Below are 21,336 nucleotides of genomic sequence, written 5' to 3'. Positions count from 1 at the left end.
TAACATATATTGGAATTAGCTTTATACGTATAATTTCACTGGTGTCACATACCAACAAATTGTTTTATAAACAATTATTTTAAAGTTCATAACACAATGTAAATTCCAACTTTTTTGACTGCATAGTTTTCCAATTGGTACATTGTAACTGGTGTATTTTTACCCTATCCCTCCGTTTCAAATTTCAGAAAAAGTTTAAACATTACAGCAATTGTATGTTCACTATCAGTGCATATTTGAATTTTAACTCTGTCTTATTTTGCTGCATACCATAAATCTTCTTACCCATTTTGAATCTTTTTGATAACTGTAAATGGGGAAACAAGCTAATACTTGGTTGGTGGGAGTTGGAGCATGCCCTCTGCCCCTCCTGCTGGATCTAATGGGACAGTTGGATGTAATAGGAGAAAAATGATCCCGCAGTGTTCCATGCCATGAAGGGCTTGATAAGTTATGTCAAGGATCTTTAAATGTACCTAGGAGCAACCAATGTAGCCCAAAGATCACAAGTGTAATGTGTGCTGATTGAGGGGTGCTCATAACTACCTGCATAGCTGCATTTTGCTCCATCTGAAGCGTACAAATACTCTTCAAGGGCAGCCCCCATATCCAGTGAATTGCAATAATACGTACAAATAACCAAGGTGTGAGTGGTGAGCAGAATTTCCCAGTCTAGGGATGGTGCAAGCAGTGCACAATTTGTACTTGATTAAAGGGTCTCCTGCCTGTGGCTGCCACCTGTTACTTTAACAGGAGCTATGAGTCCAGAAGGAGCCCCAAATTGCACACAGGTTATGTTTGAGGCAGTGCAACTCCATCCAGAACCAGAGATGGAAAGTCCCCAATACCAAGGGGCTCTAGCATCTAAAGTCACTCAATTTTGCTTAAACCCGTTGTTCCCTAGATTTTAGTTAGCGTATGGCACGTGTTACCGAGGTGGCTGGCTGCCTCCGAAAGGAATTTTTTCAGGCAGTGTTATTTTTACCTGAGGGATGCCCGAATGCTGGTAGGCAATTAGGAGAGGTTCCTTTCTTGTCCCTCCAAGGTTTATTTGCTCATGGGAATTGAGCCGCCGAGCTGCCAACCTCAACAGTGTGCAAGCCCAGTGTCTTACCACGTGAGCCACCACGGCCCCTGTTCCCTAGATATTGAGATAGGACACACACAGCATGCGTCATTGCCTTAGGATGGATGTAAAGCTGCATATCACCATCTCACTTTGTGCTATCAAATGTCACCCAGTGGAAGGAAGTACCAAATTCTCTGGCACCCCACAACCAGGATCTCAGGGTTGGGACCTCTTTTCCCCAATCAGCTCCTGGAACTTTCCAGGGGCACTCAGTGGACATCTACCATGTTATCCTTCTAAATTGGCTTAAGGGTTGGGTGTATGGGGCACAACATAGTGCCCCATATGCCCCCCCGAGCCAATTTAGAGGGATAACATGGTAGGTGTCCACTGAGCACTCCTGGAAAGTCAAGAAGAACAAGAATGGAGGCACTACCCTTATCTTCATCCCACCAGAAGTTATCCAAAGGTATGACCAATGCTGTTTCTATTCCATACTCATGCCTGAATCCTTACTGAAAGGAGTCCAGATAAGCTGTTTCTTCTAGGATCCTCATAAACTGCTCCATGACTCAACAATCCTTCTTAAAAAATATATCATTGTTTCTCTTCTTTTTTCTAATTTATCTAGATAGGATATTTTTTATTCTTCCCTACTTTCCTTATCATAATATGTAGCTGATACCAATTTGTTTTTGCAACAATCAGTAGATAGATATATAAGGCTTTACACTGAAAGGTGTCAACTGTCCTGTTGGTGAATCCAGAAAAAGAAACTCCTGGGACATTATTTTACCAAGAGTGTACACTTTACTGAATAAACCATATTGGCACATATGAAACAAAACCAGCTCTGAGGCTCCTGTGCAAAAGCTAGTATAGTTAATCCCACCCCCCTTCCCCTATAAGCAACCAATCACTTCTGTTCATTTTGTTATGGGAACCAGCCATGCTATAACATCTGCTTGGTGTGTCCTTGAGGTGGGAGCACCGTCTCATGGGAACTGGCAATGCTTGGATGCAATTCCCCCGACCCTTCCATTCCATCCCACCCGCTCCCTTTTTTTTGTCAAGCTGTGAGCAGGTGAAAGATCCAGTCAGTCTTCACACAAGTGTATTGGAACACATTCAGTGAAATATCAGCTACATTTTTAAATTAGATTTGGTGGAATTTAATGGGATATTAGAAACTCAAATTCTTGATTCAACTTTATAAAATATCGCAATCATTTTTCACTCTACCTGTTTGCATATATTATTTCAGATGTACACCTAGCAATTGATTGTACTGTATGTTGTCATGCTTACCCTACCTCAAATAATTTTGGAAGGTAAGCAGCATCTGCCCCAGTTGGACTTGAGTGGGGGAACTGTCTGGAAATTCCAGGTCTATGGGCCAGACTGCAAAATTAAAAGAGTATTGAAGAAAGTATTGGCATGAAAACTGCTGAGAAAACTACTTGGATATGATCAGCAAAAATTGAGCTCGACTCAATAACATCTTTATTTTTTATTAGATTCTTTTGTTGTTGCTGTTTAAAAGAACAAGGAGGTGATTATTGTTAAAAGTGCATAGACAGAAAAATGTAGAGAAGCAAATAGAAAAAGTAAATGAATAGAAACTAAAATCACTGCGAGAAAGAAATGTGTTGGCTACTCTAAGGGGCACAGAGTCAGACCAAAGTGAGTGGTAATAACTTTTCTTCATTTTCTTATATAAATAATAGAAGCATGATCAGTTAAAGCATGATCTTCCACCACATGCTTTATACTAATGCCCATTTACACCAGAAGAATTGCAGAGGGGGTTGGATTCTTTATAAAACAATAAAGTTGCAGGATTTGACTGCATGTACCCATAACTACTGAAGTACTGTGGACCAGCATCTAAATGTTGGCTTGCCTCCTTTTTCAGTTCCATACTAGACTCAGGATGGCTGCCTCCTATATTCAAGAAGAGCAAAAATATTGCAATTTTGAAAGCAGGAAAGGATCTAAACCTTCCCTGAAGTTACAGGCCAACTGGTTTTCTATGTGTCTATAAACTTCAGAAAGATTTGTGTTAAACATAATAGCCCTAGCAGTAGAATCTGTAAACCAAATAGAACAAATTAGATTTCATCCCACACATGATAGTAGCAATCAAATCCTTGCACTAACTTTCTACCTGAAGAACAGATTCCAAAAGAAAAGGAAAAAATGTCTGTTTTTCTTGACTACGATATTGTCTGGAGAGAAGGACTTCTCCTCAAATGATTTGTCCTTGTTATAACACCATTGCCTTGATTGACAACATGCTGGTTATTTCAAGTTTCACAGAACTCAATTGAAGCAAATATCATCAGTTGAATAATGGTCTACCACAAGGATCACTAATATCCCCTGCTCTTTTTAACTTGGACACCCACGACCTGCCTGAAACTGTTTGTCAAAAATTTATTTATGTCAATGATATCAAGCCCAAAGAACCAACTTGAGTGATGCAGAGGTTATCCTTTCTCAAGTTCTTCAGAAGCTGGAGGACTAGTTCAAAAAATGGTGTTTCCAATCAAGACTAACAAAAACAGAAGAAGCCATATTCCACCTCAGGAAATAGGTACACAAATTACCAGCCTTCAGTGAAGTTCTGGAACCATATTTTCCATATAATAACTCTCTGGGGGTAACACTGGACAGATCACTAATCTTCTAGCAACACTTGAAAATAAAAACTGCAAAATTTAAAAGCTGTAACAATTTACTGAACAGACTGGCTGGAACATCCTGGGTGCTAACACCCTACAAATGACAGCCTTTGTTTTGGTTTATTTCAAGCTGAATATTGTGCCAGCATGTGGCTTAATAGTTCCCACAACCAAATGGTAAATATGCAAATCTGCCAGACAATGCATATCATTCTCTAGCACTATTATGTCGAACCTATGATACACGTGCCGGAAGTGGCACGCAGAGCCATTTCTGCCAGTACATGAGCCGTTGCCTGGAACGGATCCACTATGCATGCGTGCATGCCTCCGGCCAGCTAGCTGATTGTTGGGTATCTGCCACGCATGCATGGGGGATGGGTGCATGGGAGATGTGTGCACTTGCACAGGTGGTGCGGGATGTGCACAGGAGGTTGCAAGTACATGCACAGAGGCACATGGCATGTGGGGTCGTGCACACATTCACAGAGGTGCCATGGGGAGGCATGTACATAAGCAGGGGTGGGGGGTGTCACATGCACATTGCCCTATGGGTGCAGGCATGCGTGTGCGCATGCACACACACACACGTGGCATGTGATGACGAAAAGTTTAGCCATCACTGCTCTAGCACATTGCATCCATTCCTATGCACTGGTTACCAGTACTTAGTAGCATCATGTCACCCCGCATTGAAAGACAACAAGCTCTTGTCCAGCTATGGTCAAGGATGCTGAACAACAAGGCCTTCCCTATTCACCAGGATATTGCACAGTCCATCAAAACATTGAAATCCCATTGGCCAGGATGGAAAAATGCTTAATATTTACTCAGTTAACTCCAAGAATGCCTGAAAAGAGAAATGGTCCAAGGTACTCTTGTGGCCTGAACATTGGCGATTCTTCTACCAAACCAGTGGTCTAGTGGTTTATTAGAATCAAGTGCCTCCTAGATGGCTAAGACTGCCTGGAAAGGGTGATCCATGTAGTACTGCTACTTCTCTGTGGAAAGGGATTGTCCTTTAGCCTCGAAGAAAGCTGTGGTATAGTCCCTCCTTAAGAGGCTATTGCTGGATCCAACCATCATGATCAATTTTTGCCAATCTCCCATCTCTCCACTCTGAGGAAGGTGTTTGAGCTGTTGATTGGGCTTCAGTTCTAGAAATCATAGACGAAGTGAATTATCTAGATTTGTTTCAGTCAGGGTTCAGGCCAGAATTGACTATGATGATAGTATCAATGTATAAATTACACTTATCTATGATGGTTCCAATTAGACCATGTAGACCAGGCAAGAAGCATGTCTGACTCCTAACCTGTTGACATTTAGAACTAAAACTTTTGCTCCTTTTTTGTTTAATATCTACACGAAACCATGGGATGAAGTAATCTGTTTGTTTGAGGTCAGCTACATTAATAATCTGATGATACTGAGAATTTTACATTTCCACCCATCAGGGTTGACCAACCAGTGTTGACATCTTTTCCCAATCTGTGCATTGTCCTCTGAGATGGCCCCTTTAAAGTTCAATTTTGACCATTTTGGAGAACCCATGGAGATACGTATGTATATATGTGTGGATAGATGGAAGTGTTGATAATTAAGCTGGAATAAAGTAGGAAAAGGCAATATGGTACCCAGGATCATCTTTGGCACCTACTGAATTTCCTCAGTAGGTGCCTGACTATCCCCCCCCCAAAAAAATATTTTAATTCAATTAAATGGAAGCCTGGGATAATGAGAAGCAAAGCCTCAACTTCTAAATTCTTTATTTACAAAGATGTTGATGGTGACTAATATGGAAATAATTCTATTTATCCAGGAAAAAAAATGGTAACACACTATTGTGACAAGAGCAATATCACTAATTTATATTCTGATAAATGAACATTAGTGACAGCCATTTGATGAACAGGCAATTTCCCCTATAGTAGCCATTTTGTGGGAATGCCAATGTTATATCCCCAAATACACATGTACCACTTTCCCAGGAAGGATACTTATTCTTATGCCTGCTAAAATATAAAGTTGTGACTCAAATTCAGTACTGTCTATTTTATATCTTCTGCTGGTAAGGTCAGCTGTTGATGTTTCAGCAGCACTAGTGACAATTTTGCTAATCATGCCACAAAGTTCTTGAATGAATTGCTCCTTGGATCAATTCTTTGGTGTCATGAAACAACTATTACTACCTCAAGGTTTGTCATCGCAGCTGCCAGGCCTTCCTGCAGTTTCTCCATGGAATTATTTGCACATTCCTAAAAAAGTATTATTTTTCTTTCAATAGATATATAATTTGCCATCCTCAATGTTTTTGGACTGTAACTTCTATCAGCTGCAATGGTTAGGGGTTATGGTAGTTATATTCCAGGAGTAAGATAATATTACTGAAATTTAAAGTTTCCTTGAAAAGACATGTTTTAAAATCTCTATTAAAGTCTGTAGTTATAGTCATATTGCCATGATTGTAAGCAAAACCTCTAGATGGCAGTATATGGCTTTGATTTGAAGAAATCTTTGAAAAAAAAAATCTGATTCTTTGTTTTCTGAAATCAGTCTTAAATTCAATTCTCATACTGCTTTAAAGGGTGGTAAATTGTGATCTATGAAGAAATACTGGATTACATTTTCCAAAAAGTATCAGCTTTATGGTAGACAAAAATATTTCCAATGCACATCTTGAATTTCAATATATGTATTATTGTACTTCCTTATTGTGGCATAACTTAATATCATTTTCTGAAACAACAATGATACATGTGTTGTTCATGGAAAGGCAATGATACATGTGTTGTTCATTTCTCTTTCAGTCAAGAATAGTTGTTCATTGGTAGAGCATATACATTGGTTCCCATTATTATCTCTGCATAATTTTAGGAGTAATTTATTTATCACATTTCTATACTGCCCATCTCAAGTAAGTTACTTTATAATTTCTATTAGAATTCTCTCTATTAAAGGTCCACCTATTATCAATATAAACAATATCAATGTTTATGTTTAAGCTACCACAACTTTAAGATATTTGGACTTCAACTCCTAGAATTCCCCAGCCAACATGCTGATATATATAAAAGAAATCTAATGAAATAAATACAATTACATGATACAGACTATTGCACAATGAAAGTTATGCAACTGTTCCATATCATGGAATTTATTGGCAGGCCTGATGATGTTCCACTTGTAGTTCGCCCATGTTTTCTACTCATTCTTCCAACTTTCACCAACTAGCACTAGAAATAAAAAGAACAAAACAGAACAATGAATCCCCAGCTACCCACCCATTAAGAGCAAAAAGGACATGTTAATTGCATAATGTGTATCACCTGGTAGCACTGGAAATCATCAGCTGAAAATATCTTAAATGCAAGGTGATGTCTTGACTCATAATGGAATGGTTCCAAGCAACACAATGGACCTATTCTGTTCCGCCAGTGGCAATAAATGTGATCTTGAAGCATCAGAAAAAGAAACTTGTAATTAATTCCAAACTATTGGCATTCTTCAGCACTGTAGCCTGTCACACAGATATTGATCTAGTTATCTGCTGAAAACCTGATTGCTTTGCTAATTCAGATGAACAGTAGTTCATTTTTAACTGACTTTGACAATGAAGGATTTTTTTCCTGTTCTCCTTCAGTCAATTATAAAGGGTAACATAGCGAAACTTCTGAGCAACTGAGAACTCTTTTTATTTGTTTCTATTGGAATCAGTTAATCTTTGTAATCTCCACGTCAGCTACATTTCTCAGTACCTGAGGAATCCATCCATTTGTTTTAAAGTCATACAAAAAGAATATTCAATAATAGCTTTTCTTGGAGCTAGAGCCCTTTCTTCCCCTTTTCTCCCTCCAAACATACATTTAAAGATCATCTGCACCTCAGAGATCCTGGGACAGTAACCAGTTATGTTGGACTTTATGGAAATGAACAGTCATTATCCCCCACATTTCTTGCAAAAGAGAACATTAGTGCTGGCAGTGGTGGGAATTTTAAATCTGTTATTGAACCCAATTGAACTGTCAGGAAAATAGTTAACGAAGTTTCTACAAAATTGCATGACTACAAATGTAACTGCATTTGTAGTTCTTGAGAGACTTCGAGAGACTTTGTATTCTGATTCATGTCTAAAAGGAAATTCCTTGCCCTTCAGAAATATACCAGAATCTTGTTTCATATACAAATAGATGAAAGCAGTCTCTTTCCCCTAATTTGTTTGAACTGAGACATATCTGAAATGAAGTTTAATTGGAAACTGCCCTTTGCTGAGTTAGGCTACTGGTCCATCTAGTCCAATATTTTCAGCACTGATTGCATTCCTTTGTTACAGTAAGCCATAATTTATCTGTATTGATTAAATAAGGCACTACTAGCTGGAGCTTGGCTTAATGCATTAAGCCAAGACTAAAATAATATAAACTGGGACAGAATTGAGCAATGATAGCCCTCATTTGTGGTCTGTGAATATCCAAGATTGTCCTGCTGACAGTGTGAGTATTAAGTTAACAAAACTAAAATAAAGAAATTACTGTATTATGCCTGTGTAAGGTGAAACACAGCTATATTACCTACTTCAAAGATGCCCAGAATACCACCCAAAACTGGTTGCAAAATTATCCAGCCATTTTTTTGAAAGTATGCGTAATTGAGGGAAAGAAGTGAAATGAAGGTGGAAATGGATATACCAAATGTTGTGATGTGAAAACACCTATTCCCATCTTATAAAAAATTTGTACACAATCCTCAAACAGAGAAGCAAGTGTGAAAGAGTCTGCTCAATCTAACTCGGGAATGATACACAAACTCCTCAACCCTGTAGTGCTTCTGGTAGGAGAGTGAGATTTTTGCATACAAATCATGTGCTCAACCACCTACTGATGGCTTCTTTATTTAGAATAAGTGGTATTTCTATAGATTCACCTCCTGTTCGGTACTGTCATAGAACCCAGGCAATATCTGAGCAGTTAGTACTCCTTACAGAATAAAAGCTGCCACTATGTTTTGGACTGTGAATTTTTAGAAACAGTTGTTTGCTTAGTTTTTCAGGAAGCCTTAGCTTTCACAATAAAGTCTAGCCTTTGCTTTTCAACATCTCATTCTCCATTACTTCTTTTATTAAGTGAAATCCAGACTTGATGAACCAGCCTGCAGTCTAATCCTCAGGATTTTGAGTGGAACACCTTTCCCAAGAGACAAATAAACAACTTGTCTACAACTTGTTTATGCTCAGCTGTACTTTATTTTTACAGTAGCTAATGTAAACAAATCTTAATTCTATGAAACATACACAAGTGCCATCATAGTCTCAGATTCATAAAGAAACTCTACTCACTACCATTCACTGCTTGAAACAATACACAAATATGTAGTATCTGATTCCCCTCTATAATAAAATTCATATGTGTATGTTATTTATGAAGTGGGTACTCATTTATAAATTGTGGGGTGTTTTTTTTGCTTCCAAATAATATTAGAGTTCAAGTCATTGCACTTGCTAAGCAGATGTATTTTGCAAAAGCCAAGATCTATTTTCACACACACATCCTTCTAAAATTATGCTACATACATTTATTTTTACTTGGGAATAGGACTGTAAGCAAATTTTCCAGTTCAATGTAGCATTCCTTTAATGACATAGGATGCTGAGTTGCAGATAAAGTACCCTAACAAAACAAGTACAAAAAGTTATAGGATAATCTGGCCACATTGTTTTGTGCCCCCTCTCCCCCACCCTTCCTTCTCTCTTTTACTAGGAATATTGACTTTTGAATAGTTATTCCACAGTATTGATATTGCTACTGATAGCCTCTGCCATTTCCTATCTTGGCACTCCTTGCCCTTAAGTACAAACATAAGAGCAGGATTGCAACAATGGGAGATCTATGCTGGAAAGCTTTCATCTAAACAGTCTTAGATAAAAGAAATTTAGGGATTATACAGCAAACAGGGCTGCAACTTCTAGCTATAACTAGAAGGTCCTTGTTGTAGAAGGCTATTCTAGAACCACAGTTCATTTATTAAGATCATTTTTAAACTACTCTGGGTTACTAAATTTTGAAGTAAAAATATAATCATGAAAAAAGAGAAAGAAATGGAATAAGTTATAAATCAAGCCAATATGAAGCTTGTTGACATAGCTAAGTGAAGTACAATGTGGTTGTGGCTTGGAATGCATAAATTCTGTCAAGCACAAGAAACCAGGAACAGGGCTAGTGTTCAAAGCACCAAAAGTTTATTTCATGCTATCTATATATAAGGATCTGTTGTACTGTGTTTCTCCAACAATACGGCCTCTCCCAATAGGAAGTCCCAGCATGCTTTATAGGAATAAAATCAAATTAAGCCCCTCCCCCCAAATTAAGGCCTATATTAAACATGCAAAATGGGGGGGAATGGCGGGGGGGCTGGCCGTTAGGAAGTACTTTTGTTGCATACCCAGATATGGTGCTGCCCGCATTGATCTTGGTGTTGGTGGGGCACTTCATATCGGGAGACCTTCTGCCATTGCTTTCCCTTCCCCCTGTGCTGCCGTGGCATTTAAACCAACGCTACGGCGTTTGGTGCAGCCATGCACAGCCAGCCAGGGATCCTCCCTGCAACCGGAACCCGGCGGATACACTCGGCTTCAGGCGCTCCTGTTGCTGCCTTCTCTTTGCCTTTGAAGGCAAAGCCAATTCTTTTAAAAATGACGCCCTACTACCGGTAAAACAAAGACTCTGCTGCCTGAGCGGGCAGCTTAACCCCACATGGGGAGGCGAATATCCCAGGGCCGCAGGGCAGGATCGGCCCAACCTGGGAGAAGCACCCAGCTGCCATCCCTGCCTGGCACCGGACAGAGCACAAAGAGCTTCGCCTGGGGCACCCAGAGCAGCTGACAGGCAGGCCCTCCTGCCCAGCAGTGGAGCTCTCACCAAGGCAGCAAGTGCCTCCCTGCTGGACCCTCTGCTCATCCCGCCAGAGCTGTGTGGGCTGGGCAGAGCTGGGAAAGCGAGCCACGGGTGTCCACCCGCCTGCCAACTGAAATAGCCGGGCCGACCTGAGCTTGGCTTCCTTCCCAAGTCCCTCAAAGCCCGAAGCCAAAGGGGCCACTGGGAGAGGCTGCCCGAGGCAATGATAGTGCCCATCTGTCTGCGGACAGGGAGGCGAGGCAACAGCAGTGCTGCTTTCCTGGCCGGCAGGTCTGGCAGAGAGAGCCCGAAGCCGCCCGTCCTTTCCACCCCTCACCCAGCCCGTCCCCACACATCTCCAAATGTGCTGGCAGCTCCAAACGCTGCAGCGGCATGGACATTGGGCAGAGGCGCTCACTTGGCAGGGCTCAGCTTGGAGGAGGACGCGGCGCAGGCCATTGCCTTGTCTCCCTGTCCACGAATGGGTAGGCACTATAATTGCCTCGGGCGCTCTCTCCCGGTGGCCCCTTTGGGTTTGGGCTGGAGGAACTTGGGAAGGAAGCCAAGCATGGGGAGGCCCCGCTCTTTTGCTTGGCAGGCGGGGGCGCGCCCGCTGCTCACTTTCCTGGCTCTGCCCAGCCTGCATGGCTCTGGCAGGATGAGCGGAGGGCCTGGCGGGGAGGCACTCGCTACCTTGGTGAGAGCTCCGCCACCGGGCAGGAGGGCCTGTCTGTCAGCTGTGCTGGGCGCCCCAGGCGAAGCTCTTCATGCTCTGCCTGATGCCAGGCAGGGATGGCAGCTGGGCGCTTCTCCCGGGGTGGGCCTATCCTGCACTCCAGCCCTGGGAAATTCACCTCCCCACATGGGGTTGGGCTGCCCTCTCGGGCAGGGGAGTCTTTGTCGTACTGGTAGTAGGGTGTTGTTTTTAAAAGAATTGGCTTTGCCTTCGAAGGAAAAGGGAAGGCGGCGACAGGAGTGCCTGAAGCCGAGTGTCTACACCGGGCTCCGGTTGCAGGGAGGAGCCCTGACTGGCCACGCATGGCTGCACCAAATGCTGTGGCATTGCTCTAAACACCATGGCAGCACGGGGAGAAGGGAAAGCAATGGTGGCAGAAGGTTTCCCGATATGAAGTGCCCCACCAACACTGAGGTCAACATCCAAGCCGTCACCGCCCACCTGCCTGAGGATGCAAGGGGGTGGGAATTAAGTCATCCCTGAAAAGACGGCCTAGCCATTTTTTGCGGGGTCAAAAAAAAAATAAGGCCCGGCCTTATTTTGTGAGAAACATGGTACTAATGGTCAAGTCAAATTAACCCCAGATAAGATTTAACTGAATTCATGGGGACTGGATTTAGTTTTTTTCTGGGAACATAATGACTCAAAACTGATGATATGTTTGACCTCACCCACGGGCTTCACGTGGTCACCTCATACAAATTTAATCCCTGTAATAAGTTTGTTGTTTAATGAAAGATGCAAACCTAATCAGTTATAATTTGTCTGATAAATGATAGTTAAACAAGACATGATTTATATAATGTGTGCACAATCATATTTGCAAATGAAATATTATGAATGAAATGAAATATATAAATACACAATAAAAAGTCGATGAGTCATGTGCATTATTATAGATAGATAAAGCCTTCAGGAAACACAAAGACATTTGAAATATTTTTAAAAGGTCTAAATGTCATTATTTACATTCATTTCCCAGGACAAAAGTACTGCTCTGCAAAAGGTTTTCTGCATTATTTTTATACTTGTAAATTTGTTGACAATGTGATCACAAAAAACAGTATATAGACACAGTATTGTTTAGTATCTGCTCACTTCTGAATTCCAGTAGTTGCAGGATTCTGGTAATAAAGGAGTTAAGACTCAGTTCTGGCTCCTTTTGGAATGGGCCAGCCTCTTCTCTACAACTAGACATCTGGATGTAATAAAATCTAGCAAATGAGATTGTGCTCTCTCTCTCTCCCTTCTTTTACAGAGAAACTGTCAAAACATTCCAATGGTGTGAGGTAGAATCTGGTACAGAGGTCTCTGGCTGGCAAAGCACAAGACAACCAGCACAATCATGGCTCCTCAACATATCTTGCTTCTGCTGGTTATCCTGGCCAGTGCTGTCGATGGGCAACAGCAGTTAATGGAATACATGGAGAGGAGACTGGCAGGCTTAGAGGTGAGCACATAAGATGGCGGCTGACATGTTCGTCTCTCAGCTTGGTAGGCACACAGCATGAGGACTGCAGTTGTATAGATTTATAGAATGGTTTGAACTGCTTAGCTGAGAAAAAAACCATCCTCTCTCAAGCAGAAATTCACTTTAAGCTCAATTTGAAAGAAGATGTGTTCATGATAATGATAATTCATGATAATGGTATGGAATCTTGAATGAATGTGAAAATTTCAGGCTGCTTAGTTTATATTTGTAATGAGAGGTATGCAACATATTCTGACAACAAAAGTTTTTTTTCCAGATTATAAAGTCTTGTTCCATATTTTAAAATGCTACAGTTATTTGGAAGGTCAGGAGCATCTTGTTTAAACATAATAAGTCTGACAGCACATCAGCCACAACTTCCTGAATGTTTTACCCAGCTATTCTAAGGATTACTAGCTGGATGCATGCTACTGACTGAGAGACAGAACTATGAATAAGAGTTCTAAAGTCTAGATTGCAACTTGGTACTTTCAAAAGTAAAACTAAATTGCAGATCATCTTAACAACGAAAGTACAAGTATGTAGGATGCCTAAAAATCCAGAAGGTAGATGAAAATATCTCAGAATTAGCTGATATTTTAACATGACAGGCTTTTAAAATCAAGATTTTCAATATTTAATCTATAATAACAAAGGCTCTGTAATATGTCAAATCAAATATAACCTGATTTTTACCGAGTGAACGCTGTCTCAGTTTGAGTTCATTTTTTATCCAGTTATGATCTTATCTGCAATTATCTGGATGTAGCATGCTTGCTAAAGAGTTTCCTCTACATTCCCCTTAAAGCTTCAAATTCCTTTTGTACCATCAGGAACGCATTTCCCAGTGGCATGATCAAAGCAGCCGTTATTCCACTGAACTGAGAGATTTCAAGAATAAGGTTGTGTCCATGTTGGAGACAGTAGAAAAAGATAAGGAAATACTCCGTGCAGAGGTGGAAAATACTGCAATACGGGTGGACCGACTGGAGCGAGAGGTGGACTATCTTGAGACCCAAAATCCTGCTCCACCCTGTGTAGAAGTAGATGATAAGCTAACAGAAAATCAGGCTTCTACTGGCAAGAAGCGCAAGAATGAGAAATATGACAAACTGACAGGTAAGCAGAATTCCCCAGGTCATGTGCCCGCACTAGAAGCCAGTGCTAACGATCCTCCCTTCATATGCTTCCCAAACCTTACTATCAGCTATTAAGATATATTTGGCAGTGTTCATATGTTGGCTAAAGCTGTAATGTGGGTTGTTTGGTTTGGATTAGCATGTTGTGTTAATCCAGCCATTTTGGTGTGTAAACTATGGTTTATGGATTAATGTAATGTGTAAATTGAGCCAATTATTCATGAAACCATAGCTCAGAAAGCCTCAGCTTAGCGATAAAGGTCAGCCTAACCCCACTAAATAAAGTAATATTAAGATAGGCATTTGTAAATGTTTACCATCATGTGGGGATTAGATAGATATTCAGTTGAACTCTATTTCATATCTTACAATTCAAAATTCTGCCAGAGGGAAGAAGGCTTTCAATATTCTGAAAACAATTCTCCTACCAGAATATAACAAATGTCCATTTAAAAAAGATTTTTTTTTGTTGTAGAGAGCTGGCAGCTTTATGTTGGTCGTTGTTAAAGAAATCAAGACAGCAGCCTGTTACTAAATAATAATAAATACAGTGGAAAAAGGGCATAACCTTAAATTATTTTAATGGTCAACATGCAAAGCTCACAAAATGATATTGCTAGTATACAGCAGAAGCTATAATTTATTATGTCTTCGCCAATGGGAGTTGTTGTATTTCTCCTTCACTTAGCACAATGGCCTAAGTGGATGGATAGTTTTGGAAGATAGGAGGGGGTTAATATTTTATTCCCTACAACAGAAAGAACATTTACATTTTATAAGAAAATATTTTGTTTCCTTCCTAGCATTTTCCTGTAAGTGCAGGGTCCAGGTGTTTTTTTTTTAAATCAACATAGGTTTTCTCCAGTATCATCTTCCAGGGGTGCAACCATTACCATTATAATCAGGCTATCTTCTTTTTTCTCCCTTCAATCATTCCCAGAATTGTAGACTTAAGAAAGTAGATCTTTGTCCAAAATACAATAATTTGTATCTGGTCATTTGTGCCTCAAGAGAGAACTTGGCATTAATTTGTTCTGTGATCTATTTGTTTCTTGGCTATTCACAATACTCATCTTCAACACCAAAGTTCAAAAGCATGAATAGTCTCGTATCTTGATAACTTTTGCTTCCACAGAGTATCACAGTGTCTACATAATCCTGACCTTTGTGAGTATAGATACAATATCATCATCATCATCATCAACCCATAATCACTTGTGGGGTGGAGTCTGGGCAGCTGAATGGAGCTGAGTGTTTATTGGCTGGATACCCCTCCTGTCACCAATGCAGAGCTATATTGAGCAGATATATTCTGATCATGCCCAGAGAGACAAATATCTGCCTCTACCTAGGATTGAACTCACAGCCTCCTGTGAGGCAAGAGCTCCACCTTTAGGCCACCACACCACTACATACAACAATACAATATGATATCTGAATATATTTTCCAAGGCCTTCATTGCTATCCTACCAAGTGCTGATCTGAGATGTATTTTTGACTGTTTGATCCTTCATTGTTGATTGATCCTAAAAGACAGAGACAATCCATCACTTCAATATTTATTTATTTATAACAGGTATAAACAATTACTTGATAATCAAGTAATCAAATTTATTGCAGTCTTCAGACAGAGCTTCAGTTAGCCTGAGCCAATTATCAATTATAAGGCTGGTTGCTGTACCTCTTGTCATTAATTTGGCCTTTTTTTGTATTTAATCTTAGCTTCCTTTTCTCCCTGTACTCCCTATTTTTTATCATAAAGTTTCCAAATTATTTGCATTTTCAGCTATCAAAGCAGTGCCATCAGCATAGCAAGATTATTGTTTTTTTCCCCTCCAATTTTAAAGTCATGCTCATCTTCCATCAGTCAAGCCGCCCTGCCACTGTCTCTCTGTCTTTGTATCTCTCTGTCTCTCTCTCTACACACACACACACACACACACACACACACACACACACACGTACAGTAGGTTGAATAAATAAGGACATAATACCCAGCCTTGTCTCATTCTGCCAGCCTGGAGCTAGTCTGTTTCACCATGATCCATCCAGACTATAACAGATAGTCCTCAATGCACATCAGCAATTGGGACCAGAATTTGTGTTCCTAGATGAGGGATGAAGCACAATTGCATTGTTTTGTAATGGCGATCCCTGAAATCCTGGTTAACTGAATTCTATTATCATTACATAAGATAACTTTCTGCCAGCTTCCCATAACCAAAATTATGGGCAATCTGGCTGGAAGTTCAAAGTCCCAAGCCTGCAGGCAAGTAGGTGGAGGAGATAGCAAGGCTGTGCTTGGGGAAGGTCCGGGACAGTCCACAAGAAGTGAGATGCAGCAAAGGGAGGGTGTACAAAAGTGCACAAGGATGCAAGGGAAGGTTAGAAAGGTGAATAAAGATGCAAATGGGTTCATGAGAGGCATGCATAGGTTAGTAAGGGTTCCTGGAGGTGTGATGCAAGTCAGGAAGGATAAGTAAGAGTGCCCAAGTGGCCGCCATGGTGTATGTACAGAAGGGCTGGAGGAGGGTGCTCAGGTAGGTGAGATTTACCCCAGAAACTTGTGACTTTCCCTGCTAATTTCCCCATAGACTTTCTGGGGAAATTGGCAGCGAAAGTTACAAATGGTGAACATGTGATCATGGGACAGTTGGCCCTTGGTTATGGCGACCACATGATTGCAGCGATTCTGGGATGGCCAGACTTTAATGGCTGGTTTTAAGCTCCATTGTTTCAGTTCTGCAATAAGTTCAAAGCATTTCTGAATAATGGTCAGCAATCAAGGATTAGCAATATAGGCTATTAGTAAGGACAATGAGGTATTCTGAGATCCCTATTTCCCTGAGCATATTCCCACCACAGTCAAAGGTTTTTCTATCACAAAAGAACCACAATTTGATTCCTTTTTATGGGCTTTAGCTTCTCAATTATCAGTGTCCATCAGCAATAATGCATCTTGTTTCTCGGCCATTTCTAAAGCCAATTTGAACATCTCTTTTTCCAACCTCCTTTTCCATGTAGGGATTTAATCTGTGTTGGATAATCCTAAACATTATTTTGCTACCATGTGAAATTAAAGACATTGTATGACAATTTGAACTTCCTTGAATTTCCTTTATTTAGTATTGGTGGGTAGAATGACCACTTCCAATTTGTTTACCATTATTTCATTCTCCAGATTTAATGGCATAGTTTGGTTAGAACCGTTATTGATTCTTCTTCTATTGTTTGCTATATTTTCACAGATATTCCACCAATTATTTTAGCCTTCTGATTTGATAATGATTAGGAATACTGATCCTTCATCTTCTTGTACTAGAAGTTCTTATAAATAAGAAATATCCTCTAAAATTGTCTCCAACAAGCAATCTATTTTGCTGGCATGTTCTTTTGATTTCAGATTGAACTTGATAATAAACCTGGTTAATATCCTCTTTTTCTGAATCTGTTGGGGCATAAATTTGGATAATCATCATATTGAAGTATTGTCTTCAATATCTAATTGACAATATTCAGTCATTGATTGCACTGTACCCAAGAATTATTTTGGAGACATTCTTCATAACTATGAAACTAATACCATTTTTTATGTGTGCTTATGTATATTCTTCAATTTATTGATGTCTAAATTGTCAATCTGTAGTAATTTCCTTTTCACACCATCTTTCACTGTGCTGAGATTTCCCCTGTTCATATTTCTTATGTTATGTGTTCCCACTGTAATTCTGTTGTGGTAGCTTCACACTTCTTTTCCTGCATGACAACAGCCTAGCAAAATCTCTTGAAGGCTTTAATTTACCTGTGTCATAAACACAATAGTACTCCAAAAGATCTTCAAATGTTCCTCAGTAGCATAGAAGCATAGACTCATAGGGCTGGAAGGGACCTTGGAGGTCTTCTAGTCCAACCCCCTGCTTAGGCAGAAAACCCTACACCACTTCAGACAAATGGTTATCCAACATCTTTTTAAAGAATTCCACAACTTCTGGAGGCAAGTTGTTCCACTGATTAATTGTTCTAACCAGAGGGGGTATTCAGCAGGTTCTAACCAGTTCTGGAGAACCAGTAGCGGAAATTTTGAGTAGTTTGGAGAACTGGCAAATACCACCTCTGACTGGAGATTTTACAGTATCCCTCCCCTGCCCTGTCCACCAAGCCATGCCCACGTGGTAGTAAAAAAAATTGAATCCCACCACTGTCAGGAAATTTCTCCTTAGTTCTAAGTTGCTTCTCTCCTTGATTAATTTCCACCCATTGTTTCTTGACCTGCCCTCAGGTGTTTATTGTGCAATTGTCTTGATAATGTCTAGCAATGAAGTATCCACAGCCTGTGGATTCTAATCTTCATTGCCTATCTTTTTTTTTTTTTGCACAGACTGTCCAGTACAGAAGCCCAGTTTTACCCTAAATATGTTCAGGTAATCTGTGTAAGGTAGAATTTCATATGGTACACTTTTTAAGTTAACTTAATTCTTTGCTATATCTCATCAGTTACAAGGTACATGCTTTTGGATCAGAAATGGGCAAAGTATTTGCACAAATGCATATTTTAACATACAAAATAAATGAATATAAGATGCTGGTTTTTTCACAGTATCGTCATATATTGTGGAGGGAGATCAGTAGTTTTATTATCAGTAAAGCAGTTGGTATAAATAATGTGTGGTATATAAAATATAAATAATCTCAGAAATCTGTAAAATATAAGCCACCTGTTTCTGAACACAACATGGAATGTTTTATGTTCTTACATCTGTTGATATTATGCTTCAGTATGGATGTGAGATTAGTATATATTAAGCATGCTATAATTATTCTTTATAGACTGCAGTGACACCATATCCCAAGTCAAAGCCATGAAGATATTAAAGAGGTTTGGCAGCACTGCTGGACTCTGGACCAAAGACCCCCTCAGTAATTCAGAGAAGATCTATGTGTTTGATGGCACCAGCAATGACACTGTCTATGTTTTTCCAAGGACGAGAGAATTCACGCTCTTTTCTGCTACCCGAAAGGCTGCACGTATCAAGTTGCCCTATCCATGGGTTGGCACAGGACATTTGGTATATGGAGGGTATCTTTATTATATTCGACGACATGGCACATTTCAGGTCATCAAGTTTAGTTTGACCAACAAAACGATTGTTGATAGTTCTGTCTTCCCAGCTGAGGAGCAGATCCCCGTCTTTGGTCTTGCATCCTACAACTACATTGATTTGGGGGCTGATGAGGAAGGCATCTGGGCTATTTATGCCACACAAGAAAATGAGAAAAATATAGCACTGGCCAAACTAGATCCTACATCTCTAGACATTGAGCAAATGTGGGACACACCATGTCCTCGGGAGAATGCAGAGAGTGCTTTTGTTATCTGTGGAGCTCTCTATGTAGTATACAATACCCGGTTGCCCAGTCGGTCCCGTATTCAATGTACCTTTGATGTCAGTGGCTCAATGGCATCTGAAGATGCTGCCCAAGTCTATTTCCCAAAACGATACGGTTCTCACTCCAGTATGAAGTACAACCCCAAAGAGAGGCAGATCTATGCTTGGGATGATGGCTATCAGATCATTTACCGTATGGAGATGAAGAAGAAGAGTGAAGTCTGAAAAAGGCCTTTGTCTCTGGCAAAAGAGAATCTGAAACATATCTCAGTGCCACAAGTTATGACTCAGATACATGCCATACATGCCAAGTGGTGCATAGCATAGGAAGGCAGGCAGCAGCCATAATGAGAACTGATTAGACTGAACTTTTAAAAGGAAACGCCTTTCTGATATATTAAATGCTTTTAAACAGATATTGTCAGCATTTTTATTGGTGCCTGTCAATTTTCATTTGCTTTTCAACTTAGATTTTTTTTTAAAAAAAATAAATGTTATGATGGAAAAACTTTTGTTCCATTCAAAAGCATGAAGAAAAGTTGAGTGCATCTAATTTCTTAATTTACAGGTTCTTCAATAGCTTTAAATCCAAACTGGAATCCTCCACTCTGTAGATCTCTGCTGTAGATCAGTCCTTTTTCAAAAACAGTTTAGAAGAGATTGTGAAATATTTGACTGACATTTCAGACTCCAAGACTCCAGGAGTTTGCAGTGGCTATGAGGGGAAAAAAAACCTTGGTTATTTTAATGGTTAATGTAATGAGACTTCATCTCAAGTGCTGTACTAAATTGGACAGAGCAATTAGAAAGTGCAAGGATGGGGTTTGGAGATGAATGGTTATGCTGTATGTCATTCCTTCTACCCCACTGTGATGCTTTTAAATGCTGAATGAGTTTAGATCAGTGTCAAAACTAGTGTAAATTTATTTTCCCCGTTGCTTACAATTTGATTTAAAAACTTCAATTATCAGAATGGCCTATTACTGGAATATTTGAAGTAGGGCTAAATATTCTATTTCTCATTTGCTGGTCTAGACATTTAGCGTGACTCACATCACAGCTATTATCTGAAAAAAAGCTGAATTTTCCCATAATCAATTTTCTTTTTTCTTCAGCTTTTATATCTAGCTATTTTTTGGTGCTGAACATCAGAGAGAATTTAATGCATTTTGAGCCCTTTGTGCTTTAGAATTTCTAGTTGATAATTCTTTATACTGGAGGCTTTGCTTGGGCGAGGTGGGTGCATGTGTCTCTGTCTCTGTCTCTCTGTCTCTGTCTCTGTCTCTCTCTCTCTCTGTGTGTGTGTGTGTGTGTGTGTATGCTTGATTGGTATTTATTGTTTATGTGCAAATTAATTAGAAATTATGATAAATTTATACAGAGAGTATTTTTATAGAGACAGTATATTTTTTCATATGCATAAACAAGTAGAGTAAAGGCCACATGGCACAGAGAAACAGACATTTATTAGTTGATGAGCATATATGCAAAAAAATCTCTTGATCCCTGTCTGGATAATTCGCAACCAGTCTCCCACCTTTTTTTTAAAGGAAAGATAGTAGAGAAGGTGGCTGCATGTCAACTTCAAAGGTTCCTGGATGAAACGAATTATCTGGACTCCTTCCAAGTCAGGATTCAGGTCCTGTTATGGGGCAGAAACAGCACAGGCCACACTTGTAGATGATCTCTGGTGAGTGCAGGATGGGTGTGGTGCATCCTTTCTTGCTCTCCTTGAACTCTCAGTTTCCTTCAGTACCATTGAATATAGTATCCTTTTGGGCTGGCTGCAGGATTTGGGGCTGAATAGATTACATTGGTTTGGCTTTGGCTCCTTTCTCCAATATTAGTCCTAATCAGTGTTGATAGGGAATGAGAGGCCCATTCCACCCACAGCTACTCTTTTATGGTGTCCTGCAGGGCTTGGTATTTTGTCCAATTTTTTTAAACATCTACATGAAT

At 40.0% G+C, this 21,336-nt stretch overlaps 2 protein-coding genes across 2 annotated transcripts in view; one reads left to right on the top strand and one right to left on the bottom strand.

The window, feature by feature from the left end:
• LOC113444282 (bcl-2-like protein 15) overlaps positions 1 to 21,336 on the bottom strand; it is a 192,989-nt gene that overhangs the window by 98,796 nt on the left and 72,857 nt on the right. The gene's annotated exons all lie outside the window — the stretch shown is intronic.
• On the top strand, positions 12,557 to 19,885 carry OLFML3 (olfactomedin like 3). The gene is made up of 3 exons (XM_026713026.2): positions 12,557 to 12,829; positions 13,684 to 13,969; positions 18,818 to 19,885. Exons 1-3 carry the CDS (start codon positions 12,725 to 12,727, stop codon positions 19,600 to 19,602), a joined length of 1,176 nt encoding a protein of 391 aa, XP_026568811.1. The 5' UTR covers positions 12,557 to 12,724; the 3' UTR covers positions 19,603 to 19,885.

Source organism: Pseudonaja textilis, chromosome 3 (assembly GCF_049901715.1).
Source record: "Pseudonaja textilis isolate UNSWEBS1 chromosome 3, rPseTex1.2, whole genome shotgun sequence".
In the NCBI taxonomy this organism is placed as follows: Eukaryota; Metazoa; Chordata; class Lepidosauria; order Squamata; family Elapidae; genus Pseudonaja; species Pseudonaja textilis.
Note: the sequence above shows the minus strand (reverse complement) of the source record. Positions and strands in the feature narration are given on the sequence as shown.